General features: G+C 49.5%; 1 protein-coding gene across 5 annotated transcripts in view; it reads left to right on the forward strand.

Moving 5' to 3' along the window:
* The first annotated feature begins 2064 nt into the window (after positions 1–2064).
* Positions 2065–16813, forward strand: part of qkia (QKI, KH domain containing, RNA binding a) — a 46920-nt gene continuing 32171 nt past the window's right edge. For 2 of the 5 annotated variants that reach the window (XM_003962729.3, XM_029832951.1), the window contains exon 1: positions 2067–2509. In XM_003962729.3, coding sequence (XP_003962778.1) covers positions 2365–2509 — 145 coding nt within the window. In that variant the 5' untranslated portion in view covers positions 2067–2364. Of the gene's footprint in view, positions 2510–16813 lie in introns of all 5 variants that reach the window. The other 3 variants (XM_029832950.1, XM_029832949.1, XM_011618356.2) reach the window with 3 other exon arrangements.

Consider the following 16813-nt stretch of genomic DNA (forward strand, 5'->3'; position numbering starts at 1 on the left):
AAGACAATCCCAGGAATGACAGCCTGCGTCTTTTAAATAGTCCTTGCAAACATTTTATGGCAGAGAAGATGAGGGACATAGAGAGTAATCACACTGTATCTGTAGCTTGATACCATTGTTTTTGTATCATTCCTCAGTGGGCTTGATTAATAGATCCAGGCTTATCAGAGCTGCCGAGACCTTCATGAAAGCTTTAAGATCAGCGACGTCTCGCATCTGCACCGGACTCGATTTGTCGGAGACTTGGCCGAATAATGAAATGAGTCGCTGGCCTCCTGCGATGCTGGCCGTGTTACAGGGGTTTCAGATCCAGTGGATGCGTCACACCTACATTCCTGTGCTGGTATGTAGATGCAGGGGCTCCAGCCATCTGCTGTGTTCCCTTATCTGGAGCCTCAGGACTGATAGCAAACATTTTGATGGGGTGTTGGTGATGTTCCCTGGCAGGTTTTAGAGTTACTCTGCGACGTGGAAACGCTGCGTGTCTCTTGTGCCAGTGGCAGTTTATCGAAGAGCGCCACCAGATCCAATTCTGCTCGATCATTTTATTGAATGTGTCACAATAGCACCAAGAGTTTGTGCAGCCTGCTACTCGTTAAAATAATGGCGTGGTTTGAAAGCTGAACTATGACCTTCCAGTTGCGGCCGGAAGGTCATAGTTCATCTGCCTTCGGTGTGGTGGCCTTCGACTTGAGATATGTGGAGAGAGCCCCCAGAGCCAGGTTTTAGTCAGGCCCCACTCAGCCGACAGCTGAGTGGACAGCTGTTCCAATCAAACCCAACCAGTTGTGGTTCCTTCTCACACAAAACTGGAAGTGAGAAGTCGGGGGTGGATGATCTCTGCGCTCCATTGATCAGGGGTGTTAATCTTCAGAGAATATGTAGAAAGGTCCTCCCAAGGACAGGACAACAAAAAGACTCCATTGATTACAAGAATGTCGATCAATCGGTCACAAGACAGATAACAAGATGTACAAGTCTAGCAACTAAAGCATGTTGTTGTCTGTGGACTGCTCAAGTTATGCTGATATTAGCTTTTTTATGTATAGCATTACTCTCACGTGTTGATTTGCCAAGGTTCTGGGCACATGAAATTTGCATCTTAACCCTGATCACCATTGTTGAAACCTTCCAAACTAGTTATTCAAGTCCTCCAACGATAATTATCAACCGTTGCATAACATTCTACCTGGAATGCCTCGTCAATGGCGGTCTGCTTCTTCCAAAGTGTGTGAAGTGCCCCTGAAAGTCTTATTAACGCTGCTGTTAGACGGTACAACCACAACTATCACGTTGGGGACACAAATGAGCAATAAGGCTATTTTTTGCAGTGTTATTTTTAAATATATATTTTGGTGAAAGGTTTAAACTTCTATATACACAGACTTTGTCTCTGCGAACATTACATTTTCAACAAAAAAATTGTCAATTCTCACTCAAAAAGATTTCAGCTCTGGGGTTAAAAAAGGGATTTTCTTATCTTGAATTTAACTTCTGTGCTCTCAAAGAGCTGTATTGGAATGTTTTGGGGGTTATTTTAGAAAAAGGATCAGGTTCGTGCTGATTGACGAATGCAACTGTTTTCACCCCCTTTAACCGTTCTTGATTTGTGTAATAGTAGTTAAGTTAGTTAGTAGTTTGTTGCTTTGTAGCAGCCAATATCTAAACAGAGCTTTGAGGAATTTCTCTTATAACAGAAAACTGTTTTTTTTTTCCTGTCCGGCAATATCAATTCTTTGTATTCTTTTTGAATTAGGAGGGCACTGTTACCTTCATTTAGTAACAAAAATAGAGGAATCTGAAAATGTTTGGGTTTTTTTTGTACTGTTGCCTTTACTGCGAAGAAGGCAAATGAGTGCCGGCGACACTTCAGGGCACTTGGACGCTTTTCTAGGCACTCGCCTTCCATTGGTTCAAATATCTGTCAATCACTCCGCTCACCAGCTCCGCCCTGCCCTTCTGACTCGTGTGTGGGCGCTCATTGGTTATCAAATTAGTCCCAGGAAGCCCCGTCGGCCAATAGGAGTCGACAGGGCGGGGTTTCGCCGCGGAACGGTCTCTCGCGCCTACAGTGGTGGAATCGAACGTCCCCGAGCGCACACGGCGTAGAGGAGTGTATGGCGCGCGAGTGTTGGGGAGCAAGATAACGGTTTCTTTTTTTGGACCCTCGGCTTCACCACCGCGAACAAACCAAATCCGAATTTTGAGGGGGGGTTACTGAGTTTTAACATCGCAAGGAGGAGGGAAGCAGAGGGATTGGAGCCGCAAGTTTTTTTCCCCTCTTTTCTTTTCTTTTTTTTTTTATTTTACTGAAAGGGGATTTTGTGTTTCGCCGTGGTTTTGCTCTCCGCTCCCACCGCAAAGATGATGGTCGGAGAGGTCGAAGTGAAGGAGCGACCGAGGCCGAGTCCCGACTATTTGATGCAATTGTTAAACGAGAAGAAGCTCATGACCAGTTTGCCAAATCTCTGCGGCATCTTCACACACCTGGAAAGGCTTCTCGACGAAGGTAAGCGGCGCTGCGGGGCGACGCGAGGCGTCAGGGGGAAATGAGGAGTGTGTGTGTGTGTGGGGCGGGGGGGGCATGACCAAGGCGCAGTCCGGTCCTGGCACGACTTCGCAGGGCGACTCGCTGCTCGGCGCCAGGGCAAACGGTCCTATAAGCGACCGTGGCAGGCTCGGTACCACTTGTAACTCCCCGGGCTGGTGCCTGACAGCGAGAGCACGGCAGCCTTAACCCGAGTACAGAGAGCAAATCGGGGTCTGAGGGTCTCGTTGCTAACGCTGGGCTTCCAGAGTTTGTTGCACCGCTGTCGAGTTTTTGGTGACTGGAAAGAAACTTTCTGACTGGTGTAAATAAACCAAACCCGGCGGCCACCATGAGCGGGTCAATCAGGGCGACTGACTGTGGAGTTCTAAAGCAAACTTTGGCTGCACCAAGCGCGGATTTGCTATCATTTCCGACGGGGCCCGGGTCCACGTTCCACGGCAGTTTTAGCTCGGGTTAGCCACATTTCAAGCTAGCCTGCCCGACCGTCTGCGTTCCGCTGCACACTTCGGAAATAGAGGGGAGGCTGTTAAACTCGCTCCGGGGCAAACACACGGACGGGGCGAACACGAACGTCCGCAAGACGGACGCCAAGTATGAGAAAAGTTGATTTCCGCTTTTTTTTTGGTTCTCCGCAGGGTCGGGTTAGTAGTTGCCCAGCGGCCGAGCGTTGGAATGTGCGTGCTTGTTGCCCAAACAATGGCCAGCGAGTTGCTGCTGGGAGGAGGGGGGCGCCAAGATTACCCGAACTTTTCTTTTTTCATAAACGGCTGCACGTTCGTGGTTAGTGGCCCGTCGTTTGTTCGACGGAATGCCCGCGTCGGTCGTGTTTGCTCCCGCCGCCGTCGTGTTTGGTGTTTTCGCCGGCCAAGCGTGCTCGGTGCCCGCGAAAGCACGTCGGCGCCGCCGGGAGATCCGTCTCCCCGCGCCGCCGCCGCGGATCGTGTCGCGGCGCAGATAAACGCGGGGGTTTAGCGGCCGTTAATGTTGATAGGTATTAATAACATAAGCTGGCCTAAGCGGAAGGTTGGACTTATTGTACATGTAACCGAGCATGTGACACTAGAGAGCGCCACAGCCCCCTTAGCGGGTCGGCCTGGGGGGGAACGCAGAGCCGGACGCGCCGCAGGCGAAAACACTGTAGGCGTCCTGATCCAAGTTTCGGGTCACATAGGACGTGTGTAGCAGAACACACTCCCCCCTCCCTGTTGCATGTTTTCACGGGTAGCCCCAGTGGAATGTAGTTGCTAAACTGGTCGGTGTAGATGCCTGGATAGGCAAGAAGTGAAGTATTTTGCCCCCACCCACCCACAAATCACACCTGATTGGAGGGTTGACATAAGTTACCCATGGAACAATCAGCATATATGGAGTCTTTAAAATGGGTTGACTTCTCCCGGTACCTACAGCTGTGACCACAAGAGAGGTGGGTCGGCACCAGCGGGAAGTAATGGGTCCGGAGACCTGGTCTCCAGTGAATCTTAAAACTAAACTAACTTCCTTGTGTTTAACTGACACACAAAAAAACTTGTGTTAGTTGTGAAGATTGCGATCCCTTTTTGTATTTCTCTTTTGAACCTGAGAACGTTTGACCTTCGCCCTCGCCAGTCTATGGTTTACCAGCGTTGCCTCAGCAGCAGCCCAAACTCAACGTTACTTCCAGAAATCACACGAACCACCAGAAATTGTGCCAAACGTCACCCCCGTGCAGCGGCCGCCTGATTCCTGTTATGGGCTGTTTGGTTTGCTCTTCTGCTTTGGACAAGCTGCGCCTCTTTAAGTCCGACCTCCTCCCACCCTGTGTCCCGCACCGGTTTAAGCCGATCCCACCTAGAGCCCAGTGTTTATTCATGAATGTGCAGTTAATATTAAATACAAAAGTAAACATGCGGTTTTTCGCAGAATATTTGTATAAAGTTCGACCCTAACACGGCCCCCTGACATGGGTTATTGATGATTTGGTACTGTAGCTGTTCTGTCCTGTCAGATAATCACATTTCCTGAAACCGAGGAGAGTTTATTTTTTAGCGTTAGTGTTTGTTTGATCCGAGGTGGGTGTTTACTGGCAGTAAATATCACACTCCACTGTAACTTTCTGTCAAACAGGGCACGGCCGAAGGGAATTTTCAACTTATCTTTCTGTCTGCGGGTTGTTTTCCTTTCCGTCTGCTGCGGACACTGTGGAATTCTCAGCCAGTTGTCTCATTCCGGGGTGGGTGTCACGTTCCCCCTATGAGGAAGAGCAGGTGCTGCATTTGGGGTACAAATGTAAACCGTTGGAACAAGCGTTTTTGTGGTACGTCATCAGAATTCTGCTTAAAATCCCACACGTTGCACGCCAGATCTCAAGAAAAAAAGCCCCCCCCCCATTTCATTTTGAAAATTCCCAATTGTGGGAACGTTGGTAGCGAGTCCCCCCCCCCTCGACAGCTGCGGATCTGCGCAGTTGTTTCCTTGGCAGTTCGGCAGTGGAAAGCTGACACCACGCGTGAATGTGACAACTGCCCCCATCCTTTCCAGTGGCATACATCTTCCTGTTACGTCTCCATATATGTGCGTAGTCCCTCAAGGTCACTCCGGCCGAGTGACAGGCCCCCTTTGAAGCCCCCCCCCTGCGTCACAGTTGTTCATCTCCCCGAGGTGACACCTGCTATAGGTTTTTTTATTTCTCTTTACGATACGCCAGCCAACAAGCTGCTTCAAATTGCTATATTTTTCCTTGGCAGTAGGAGACAGCCTATATAACATCCAGGGATGTGTAGCGCTGACAAAGGGAGGTGGGAAAGAAAGGAGGGGCGGGGTTATTTGTCATGATATATGGGGAATTTTACTGTGGGCAACAGAATGGTGAGCCTGTTTGCAGATATTTAATCAGAGCTTCTGGAAAGCTGCCTTTTAAAAGGCGCTGTCGTAGATTGAGTCGTACTGTGTTGCACTGTGCCCCAAGTGGCAGCTTCATGCCATGATGCCCCCCCACTGCCACTGCTGATTTCTTTTTTGTCCACCCGTTTGTCTCGGTGTGCCTTGACAAGGTTTTCCCAGGAGACCAAACTGTCCACTGTGGCGCCTGTGATGGGAACGCTCCTTCGGGAGCGGCTGTTTGGAGAACATATTTTGATAAATGGGGTACCGTGTTGGTTTTATGCCCATTGTCCTGCCTTTTCTGACACCCTGCTGTCTCCCGGTAGCGTTCACCCTCGGCGCTCCTCTGGACCTGCACTAACCTCCGCAAACAATCACTTTAGCAGCTAACGAGATTGGCCAGCGAGACGTGAGCGAGCCTGGCCAGAGATTGACAGGGAGAGAGAATTGTGGGTGTCAGACCAGTGGGAAAACCAGTTAATCCCCCTGCCACTGCCCCTTCCTTTCCCCCGAAGCGGCACATAAGCTGGAATTTAATTAACCACAAGTTATCTCGTGAGCTGGTTTGCTGGGCCATTATCGCCGATGAGGAAGTCGACTCAGAGGTTTCCTGTTTGTGTCCGACGCTCCCGTTTTCCAAACACGCCCCCCCCCCGCCGCGCCGCGCTCCCCTTAGCGCCGATGCATCCGTACTTCATCTTGCTCTCGGAGTCCCACTCTAACCACAGCAAACACGGCCACCATGCAGGCACGGAACGATAAAGTCATCCCGAGACAGCTCGGGGCTCTTATCTCGGACCTCAATCCCGCCAGCGCGGGGGTCTGCTTATCGCTACTCCATTTGCCTTCTGTCTTCGTGCCCTACCCGGACAGGCTGGCTGCCTCCTTCGCACGCCGTCGCCGTCCCTTTGATTTCCGCCGGCTGTTAGACAACACAGTCCTGGGGGAAATTTATTTTCCTCTCTTTGATATTCCTTAAAGCGGCGCAGACATGTTTGGTGATGTCACAGCTGCCCTCGTGGCTTCCCCCCCGTTTCTTCTGTATTATGCAAACGCATCTGCGCGAAGTAACACCCATTCCAGGCAAAAACGGGACTATGGGGAAGTGAATCAGCGGTGTGTTTTTGCTTCAGACAGACAGAGGGGAGCGGGGGGGGGCTGTTTTCTCACTGCAATGTCAAGAGAGGCCTGCTCCTCTCCTGCCCTCTCCCACAGAGGTGGGCCCGTCACCTTGATTCCGTCTGACACAAAGAATCCTTGTTCCCGTCCACATGGTATTTCTCAGCGTATCCTCGAGTTAGAGTTTGTGTGCGCGGGGTCGCACCCTGTAAAATTCTTGGAGTGCTTTAAATAGCTATCACACTTGCCTCAGTCCCAGCAGACCCCCCCCCCTGCTGCACTCTTTAGCGTGCTGTGGTCCGATTTAAGTCGAAATACTACAGCTAGATGGACAGGAAGCCAAGTCATGGCACCCGCAGCATTTGTCACAGCTTTTCTCTCCTTGTTTACGTCATCCTAAAGAAAAGGGGGAGGGGGGCACCCAAAAGTCCGATCCGCTCTGGCTCGCCCACCTCCCTGCATTTATTTTCAACCGAGCGTTGGCAGGCAGCTCAGGAATTTCACCGGGAGCACAGTCAGACCACTTAACCTCCAGCCTGATGTTTGTTTTCCCCGCACACTCGCTCACATGGCGTGTTGTTGCTTTCAGTCGGGCATTAGAAGGGCTGCTTTGCTCTCTGTCTTATTTCATTGTGCTTCAAAAAATAAAATAAAATAAACGGAGCTTTTAAATAAGCCGGAGCGGGTCTGTGACCGAGCTGGGCTTTTCCTACGCTCTGGATTTCACCTCACCGCTTGAGATGGTAATAAAATAACAGTTTTAGGCGCAGACGTCTGAAGCGGGAAGCATCGGAAAATGCTGTTTTGGCAGCTGATTTACAGTTGCCTCGGAAGGATGTGCGAATCTTGATACAAGGGTGTCAGGAAAACGGTGATTGTGCAATAGTGCAAATGAGTAAAGTTACTTTCCAGCTCAGTAAAACAGCTGTTTCTTGTCAGGACTGCTGAACAGCCTTTTCCCACATTTCCATGCATAATAATAGTAATTTCTGTGCATAATAAGACATATTTTTATCCCGTTTTATACATTTTAGGCGACACTGGTTAGCTGCCACACAGTCTTTCCTTTCCCCTTCCTGTTTGGGCCTGTTTTCCTTCCCGTGGCCACGCCACAGTACATTTCCTTGACTTCCTGTATGCAGCCAGTGTCACCTTCAAACCCCTGCTACAAGAATAAATTCCTTGCAGAGGAAAACTGCTGCAACCTGTAACAGTGATCAGAGAAGGTAAAATTAGGCCGTGTCAGGCCGCTGACGTGGTTTAAACCCTAAAGCCCAGGTCATAATACGCCAGCCTCCCTCGGAGGAACAAAGCAGATCAGTTGCCTCTTGGTTTGTCGCTTTCGCCGTTGGTTTTGCTACCTGGCAGCCCGCCGATAAATCAAAGATGAATAATTTACCTGTCCCTCAGCTACCCGTGTTGTTTCTGCGAGGCTTGACAAGAGCAGGCGGTGCTGCCGCAGCCTTCCCCGAGGACCACAGGAAGTGAGGTAGTAAAATCGCAGTGTGTTGTGCTGGCCTTCATGCACCGTCCCGACCCTCCTCGGTGAACACGGAATGCAGTTTCAGTCCTAACATGACCAGCGAACACCAGTTCAGACTGTCTGGGAGTGTCAGGGTATAATCACAATCAATTATCTTTCACAGATTTAAAAAAGCAAAGACTTGTAAAATTGTCTTCTGTTGTTGTTTATCACAAAGTCTGTTGCGCCGTTTTGTGCTATTTGGCTTTTATTGGTGAACAAAGAGCCTCTTTGCTGCGCGCGTCAAGCTGGCATTTAAAAACCCAGATAGCTGACTGGAAGGAATGTCCCCGCTCAGACGCTGTGCAGAATCCAGTGAAAGGGAGAAGGCAGGCGATGCTGTCAAATGAGGGGCGGGTGGTGCTGGATGAGGAGGAACAGAGGATTTCAATGTGCTGCGAATTAGGTCATCTGAGTGGCTGTAAAGGAAGGTCGCTGACCCCTCCCTGAATTCCACACTCCGTCTCACCCTTCCTCCCCCCCAGTTAATAATAACACAATGGCTTTTTGTGCTTTAATCACACACACACAGACACACACTGGGTTCTTCCAGCCGGTTTATGTAAAAGTACGCACAAGTGCTGTTTGTAAATACAGTACATCGAATTTTGCACATTGGATGCCAAACAGCTTATTGCAGAGTAGTTTAAGGGCATTTGAGCAAATGTGATATTTTATCAAGTATTTTCTCTTTAGAGGAGAAATTTAACAGCAACAAGGATTCTGGGCTCCTGTGGAAGTGGGAAAAGCAGCTGACTTGAACTCTGGAGGACTGCAGATATCTGGCTAATGTTTCTAACGTTTCTGGACACAAGCGCTGTTTTTACGGGCGATATGCTCCGTTTTGGGGCGGAATTAGGACCATTCTGTTGTAAAATTGATTGCAAACACAAATGGTGCCTGCAGTGTTCCAGCTCCTGCTACTGGGAGGACGGGCACAGCTTCAGGAAAGGTGCCAAATGGGGCTGACAGCTTGAGGTGCGGACCAGCGCACCAGGCGATGGACTTGCTTGTCTCTGTCTCCTCAAATCCTCCTCCTGCTCTCACGGTTCCACCTGGACTCTGCTTTCATTTGACATGATTCAGGGTGTTTGTGATGGCAGCACTCTCCGGTGTATCTCTGCTCCACCTCCTCCCTCATCACCCCCCTCCCCGCCACCAGCGACGGCCCCTCTGCTGTTTACATTTGAGATTCAATCACCAACGCCGTGTTTTCCAAAGAAAAAAATTAGGATCACTTCTCCCAGGAGGGAGTGAGTCATTTTTCCTGGCTTAGCTTTCTTTAAACCAATTTATTTTAGCAGAGTGACTCCAGGATTCCTTTAAATCTTCCTCCCTCCCCTCGTCTCCTTAATTTGTTTTTTTCCCTTCTACTTCTCCTCCACTCATAAGTGAGTTTGTCTGACAAAACATTCAGCCTTGGGGCTACACGGCCTCTTTCATGTGAGGACCAGTGGTGACATTAAAGGCTGCTACGTGGAGTGTCAGCTCGCATCATCTCAGCTCCCACCGTCTGCGCTCAGGACGCCAGTATGAGCGTGGCGTTCCGCCCGATCCCTCACAGGCCGGGAACACTGTCGGGTAGCGAGCAACATGCCCGCACCTGCTCGCTCTCAAAGCAGCCGCCCGTGCGTGCGCGTCTCTGCCAACTGAAGTGCGGGGGAACGGCGGTCCGTGTTTTCCCCCAGTGTGCTGGCTTCAGTTGACCTCCCGACACCGGCGTCGCAACGGGATTGTCGATTATTCTGGGCCTCCGGCACATTTGTCTCCACCTCACAGATTTTAGTTTAGTCATACAGGAACTCTTCTCGTGACAGGAGCCTAGACTGGTAAAACTGGAAACAAAGCCATTCCTGTGTGTTGCACCTTACAAGTGTGTGGACATGTCCCGGCTGGTCCGGTGCCTGACGCTGATGTAAACAAACATAACCTTTTTATCCAAGCAGTGATTTAAAGTCGGACTTTTTCCCTACTCTGACCTGCAGCGAACCTTTCTGACACTCCTCTATAAAAAGCTAACTACTTCACGCTCCTGGGGGGCCTCGCATCAGGGGCCTGGCCCAGATCTGAGCACATTTGAGCCCAGAAGTCCACTTCATGTGATCGTGGCAGGTGTAATGGGGTTTGGGATTTGAGTGACATGTTTTTACCGAGGAAAATAACCTGCTCCTCTTAAAATAAGGCCTTCTGTGTTGGGGCCACACCCTTGGTCACAAAATAATCAAGAGGTCAGTTTGCAAGAGTGCAACACCCACGTCACAATAATCTCCTGAAAAGGATCAAATGAGTGAGGTTTGAGCTTTCCTCGTCCCTGACTGACAGCAAGATGTGATGCCGTCCGAAATCACCAAAACCTTGGGTGATTTTTGGTGGAAGAACTCTGAGTGAAGCCTGTCAGAACTGGCGCACGCCGGTTGCCGAAGCACGAAGCCGGTGACGTCGACAAGGGGTGAGAGGAAGAGTTCTTGAGAAGTTCCCACCCCCGGTATATTACCAGGAACTTTGGCGCTGGAAACGTGTCTGTAGAAGCAGCGGTGCAGGGAGAAGCTCCAGATCTACGGCCACCATAGCGTTAAAGTTGTGAAGTTGTGCCGTTATCTGAATGTTTATTCTGGCTCTCGTCCTCCCTGCTGGTTGTGAGGAGTGACTCTTTAGCTATACTGGTGGACAGGAAGCCCAGTGCATGTTATCTCGCACAGTCACGCCGGCAGCGACAGCCTTTCCTTCCTCTATAGCTTCCCCTTGTGACAGCTGGATCTCTTCCTGGCATTGTTGCAGGATGGGCAGGGCAACTGTGTGGAACCCGAGGTACACCCATGAGGAACGACCCCCCCCCCCCCCCCCCGCGGGTTTAATAGATGAATGCTCTGCTTTTTAGGCCTCCTTTAAACCCAGATTTGTCCTGTCACAGCATTTCCTGTTGCAACGACTGGCTGGAGCTGTCCACCCTTGCAGACCACTTGAGTTTTTGCTGCATAAAAAGGGTTTTTATTTTTACAGGCCATGGGAACTTGCTCCCCCTTTTGTGGGGGGGCAAGCACTGCATTTGAGTGGACCTGGTCAGCATGTATCCTGACTCTTCATCCTGTTATTCTTCCCGCTCCTTATCTCCTATTCTCACATCTTGCGGAGCTCTCAGCATGTATCCTGTGCTTCATTTTACATTGCATCCTCTGTATTGTTGTCAGTGTGTGTGTGTGTGTGTGTGTGTGGGGGGGGGGGGGCAGGAGCGAGGAAGGATATAGGTTCGTGCGTGCACGCCGGAGGCCTTGCAAGATAAAACGGCCATGTTTTTATAAGGCCGTCGGCGTGTTTGGTGTGCAGACAGCCACAAAAAATGCTGAAAGTTGAGTCCAACAGGTTAAAGTACGGTGAGAACGGGATTGTTGAGCGGCACCATACAAGGCCTCTCTTTTGTTACACTGTCTGATCTCATTGTCGAGCGATGTTTGCGAAAAGTGCTCCCATGAGATGCAGAAGCAACAGTCTGTTTGCTCGCACTTTATGTTCAGTGGGCTGAAGAAAGTGGATCTGTTGTATGCAGAGCTGCATTAGAATATTTGTGCAATCAGCGATTAGCAAATCTGTCCAGAGGAGAGGCCTTAAACGTTCCATTAAGTGCCCTGCTAACACTCCCCGCTGCTCTGCTCTGTCTGTTCCTCCGTTTCTCTCTCTGGAGTGATTTCCTCAAGTTCAAATATATATTAGTGTGTATGTTATCACACTTCTCACCCCGGGATCCTGCAGGATCTCCCACTGTACTGAGAGTAATGAATGCCGGGCCCTTGCGGCAGCCATTAAAAGCAAGCCATTACGGCTCAGTATTGAACCAGCCCCACCTCTCGCTACGATGGACCCCATCGAGAGCACAAAGCTGGCGGCCCCACGGCTCATCGCGCTGCCAGCATGCGGCGCAGCTCGCAGTCCCATAAGCCAGTTCCACGTCATCAAACGCGATGATCGCCCGGGCTAATTTTAGTGTAAAGTTTTTAGCTATTAAGTTTTAATAGCCCGCTGGATGCTGTGTGGGAGAGCCAGGAGTGGAGGAGCTTTTGCTGCAGATCTTTCTAGATGATCCAGAATACCAGCTCCTTTTAAACACAGACGACTCCTCCCTTTATTTTTCTGAATAAATGCACCTGTGCAACATTCATAGATGATTTCAGATCCAGTCCTCCCCTCTGAATCTGAATCTGAATAAGCAAATTGCTCTGTTTGTTGTTGTTGTTTTCTTTCTTGGCATTCCGCTGGCTACCTACCCCACTTCCCGCCTTGGCCCCTCTCTCCCTGTCTGCTGTGTCTACCTGTTTTGTTTAATCACCAAACCAACATGCAATGACATGTTCCCCCAGTCCACCGTCGTCGCCGCTGCCAGCAGCCCCAGAAAGCCACATTCAGCCTGGCATCACTTCCCCGGCCTGCGTGCGCTCGCACTGACAACCCCAGAAAGCCTCACATTTGCCACCGGTTATGATTAATGACTTTGCTGATTGCTGTTCTTGGCCGCCGTCACACCTACACATTCTGCATTTGGCGTAAATATTCTCCCGGGTTCGGGAGTAGAGGAGGAGATAAACCGTGCATCTTCACACGTTGGCAGAAATATTAGTTTAATGTCAGTCCAATGTTACATTACATTAATTACTGCCTTTTTTTTTTTATCATCGCACCTTCATCCAATCTTTCCGTATCAGTTGAAGGCGTCCCTGTGTCTGGTGCCAGGTTCCACTGCTGTGAGACATAGAGATTAAGTTCGGCTGCGTCGGAGGAGGAAACAAAATGATTTGCCTCATTTCTACCGTGTGGTTGTCGGGGGAATACACAGGTGTCAGCGGCTGGTTAATCGGAGTAAAACGGGGACTCGCTACTTTCCATCTGTATTTGTTCAACAGAATTTTGCTGCGAGGCAAAACTTCCTCCTCCATCCATGCCCAGCGATATTTCTGTGGGTTTCCTCTCCCACGGGAGACCGTAGCCTAAAAACACACGAGCTCATTAGCTCGTGGTTGTTTTGGGCATGTTTATACATGCACATGTACTTGCATTTGTGTCAGGTTATATATATTTCATGGACACCAGCTAAATATTGTACAAGCATGTGTTTTTAGAACAGAAATGCGGTTTTAGACGGCTGCTACGAAGAAAAGCTGCCGGTATTTTTTATGAATTAGTGTTTTGACCCGATCGGATAATGGGGGCACTACATTCTGCTCTGTCCTCAACACACCGCAGGTAATCTTCGGGGTATTTATGTGTAAATTTGTGAGCTGCCGCATCCCTCCTATTGACTGGAATTATTTTATTGAATTACCTAAGATGAAAACCCTGACATTGATAGATGAACACGGGGACTTAGCATCAGATGGTAGTTTAAAGATGGCACCATGGGAATGCCCCCCCTCCCGAGGGGTGTGGCAGCGACAGCGGTGGCGGTTACAGCTGTTAGCTGGTGATAAGACCCAGCAGTGCATATGTTTCCACAGCTCCGTCAGTGCACCGGTGCACGTACACTCCCCCTCCATACTTTCAAAGAAGCCTCGGTCTTTCATGGGCTCGGCCCGCCAAACCCTTAAACTGTTGAAGTGGAGCGTCTCTTCGGATAAAGTCGTCTGCACCGTGAATAAAGGGCAGGAATGCATTAAACAGCCAAATCCTTTCACTTGCGACGGGTAGCCGGGCTTTGTGATTGTGCTAACGTGCGCAGCTTCAAAGTGAAAATGCTTGTTCCTCGCTTCGGCATCGGTGCGTTTAGGAGTATCTGTGATTACTGTAGTTTTTTGGACACGAATCCCAGATTTCTATATTTATCTCTGCTTCCCAGCTGCCATTTTCCCCTCTTAAACTATGCTAAGCATACATCTATATGCTACCACAGAAGGACGGTGGTGTCGGGCTTTGAACCCCCCCACCTTCCTTTAAACTGCACATCCCTTTAAAGATGGAGAACTCGTTAAGTGTCTCTGCAGAGCTGATCGTTTTGGCTAGAAGATTAATCGGTGTTAGACTCAATCTGTTTCAGGTGGCAGATATTATCAGGCTAACTCCAGGCATCACAAGGCGTCTAAAGCTGCTTTGCTCAGCCAAAGCTGATCAGCCATTACTCACCAGTTACATTTCTTTCTCTTGGTCTGTGTTGCGCACGTACGTGGAACATAAATAGCGGGATGTGCTCTGTGGTCAGAACACAATGCTCAGAGCTGCAGAGGGAGGACAAAGCATTTATGGAGCAGGTCTATTTTTGGGCTCTTAATGGACTTGTTCCCATTTGCTATAGGAGCAGCGGTTCTGGCTGACTGGTCTTCTGTCTCATTTTTGCCACCGAGCTGATTGTTGTTCTGAGTTCTGGATTTTCCTTCCTGGGAGGTTGTTCTTAAAAATTGTGAGTCAGGAGGCCATTTTAGGTGGCTTTTCTCACCACGTCACCCTCTCGTGCTTGCGTCAGGTCAGGATTTTAGCCTCAGACTGGGTAAATAAATGAAAGCACATCAGCCTATGGTCCAGAGTTCACGCTGCCTCGAGCTGCGTGTCTCCGTTCAGTTTAGATGCTGCTCTCAGTTCCTCCACCGTGATCATGGGCTAATGCCGTCCTCAGCTTATTACTGTTTAGGCATGTCAGGGAGGGTCAGGGTGCTGAAGGAGCAGCCATCATCTCCCTGCTGCTTTCAAGAACATCAGACTGTCTCTGTAGTCCACAGCTCTTTGGTTTGGTATCACTGGGACTCTGGAAGTCACCCCCACCTACTGCTGTTCAGCTAATTCAAAGCTTCTATCCTTCCTTTTGGTGTCCATATCTCACGATTACAGAGACGAGCAGAAGGGAAATGAAGTGAAAAGCATCTCTTGTAGATGGAACCCCAGAGTTTGACTCTTTTTTTTAAACTGTTTTAATTGCAGATTTTAGAAGAAAGGGCAGGCAGTGGGAGAGCTGAGAGGTGGGAGAGAAGTCAGCCGTTCTGGTTTAAAGCCTTCCCTTTTCCTCCGGACACCTTCCACTTCCCCCTCACAAATAAACGCGAGCTGCGATAGAAAGTGCTGGCTGTGTGTGTGGTTTTGCTGAGTCAGGCCGTGCATGGCTTACGCTGGGCCCAACCATGGCTGAAGGGGAGAAACGGGACCTCTCTCTGCCTCCTCCCTCAGCTGTTAAACATGTACATACTTCAGATTTTTCTCTAATCTAATGCCACAGCGCATCAAACGTTCTCTTTGAAAGCACATCCTTGTGCGATTGCCTGGTGTTGCGAGACGGTAACCTTCAGTCTCTTTCGTCTTTCTAACAAAATCAGCACTTCCTGCCAGGGTGGACAGCTAGACAAATGATTTTGTTGGCCACGCAAGGCAGGGGCTAATTTTTAGGTGAGCGCAGCGCTTCAGAAAAGATTTGCAGCGCTGAAATTAGAGGCTGTCAAATGCCCCGTGTCTCCAGTGATGGCTCTGCACGGCCCCTTTATGTTAATGTGGCATTTCAGCAGGAGGAAATTGGAAGGAGGCGGGGGGCTGCCCGCGGTGGCTCTGTGCACTCGTCACGTGCGCACACTTATAATTATTTTCTCTTGTTATTTGAAGGCTGGACCCCGTTCTTTGGGGTAAATGGCACAGATTACGTTGCTTCTGTTGCATGCTTTATTCCGAGTCCTGATTTTCTTTCCATTTAAAACAACAATACCTTATTTTTGCCACCGGTGGACCTCCTACACGTGCTGAGCAGTGAAGTGGCCTGTGATGAACAGTCCCCTTTGTACATTTCCAACCAGATTAAAACCAGAAAATGCCAGGTATACACGTGCTGTAGTGCTTTAGATGTACCGTATGCTTAGCCCTTGCCCTATCTTGATCAGATTTGAGATGTTTCGCTTAACTGTGCAGGCATTTGTGATCCGCCACCCATCTTTGCTCAGTATCTTGTTGTTTCCCGACCTCTCTGCTTTATTTATTCTGTTTCACGCGACCTAAAGCTGCTGCTGCTGTTCAGGATTGACTCAATTTGTCGACCTAGACATTTACACAACTTTGGATGAATCCACCTTCAGAGCTGCTTGCCGTTGTTTGGACCCGGCTGGTGCCAGATAGAATGGCTCCGGGCAAGGTTCCGTGGCTTGTTTGTATATTTCGGATGAGTTCCGCGGGTTCTGTGAGTGCAGCTGCAGGCCAGATGTCGACGTGGATCCTCGTTAGCCCCTATGAGTGGATCCATCACACGTCGGTCGGTCTGCCTGGAAAAGTAAATCAACTCACCAGATCTATTTACAGAAGGATGCCCGTGTTCCAATTTAGCCTCAGTTGAAGGTTCGGGCTGAGATTTCAGACGTGCTGTGCTCGGGGCATCTGAGTTAAGCATCAGGTTCCCTCGCTGGGGTTTAATATAGAATGTCCAACTGCTCACTCAACTCATGAGACGTGGAAATAACGCCCACTGGCTGCACACAGCACATAATTCCTGGTGGTCCTGCCAAGCGGCACACTTTGTTACACTCAGATCTGGGTAGTTAAACACAACCCGTTTCTCCCTGCTCTTCCTTTCGTAGAATTGTAGATTAATATTTTGTTCAGGGGAGGCTTAACACACAATTATCAGAGCCGTAAGAACTTTGGAGGATGCACAAACACTTTTACCCCCTAATGGAAGCAGTGCAGCATTTCCATGTGCACATTTGGGAGAAACGTGCTGTTCTTTGTTTGTGGGTAGAGTGTGTGACTGTGATGTGTGTGTGTGTATGTGTGGGGGTGAGACTGAGGTCCATTAGTTTTATCTGACAGCAGAATCA

Source organism: Takifugu rubripes, chromosome 2 (assembly GCF_901000725.2).
Source record: "Takifugu rubripes chromosome 2, fTakRub1.2, whole genome shotgun sequence".
NCBI classification, from domain to species: domain Eukaryota; kingdom Metazoa; phylum Chordata; class Actinopteri; order Tetraodontiformes; family Tetraodontidae; genus Takifugu; species Takifugu rubripes.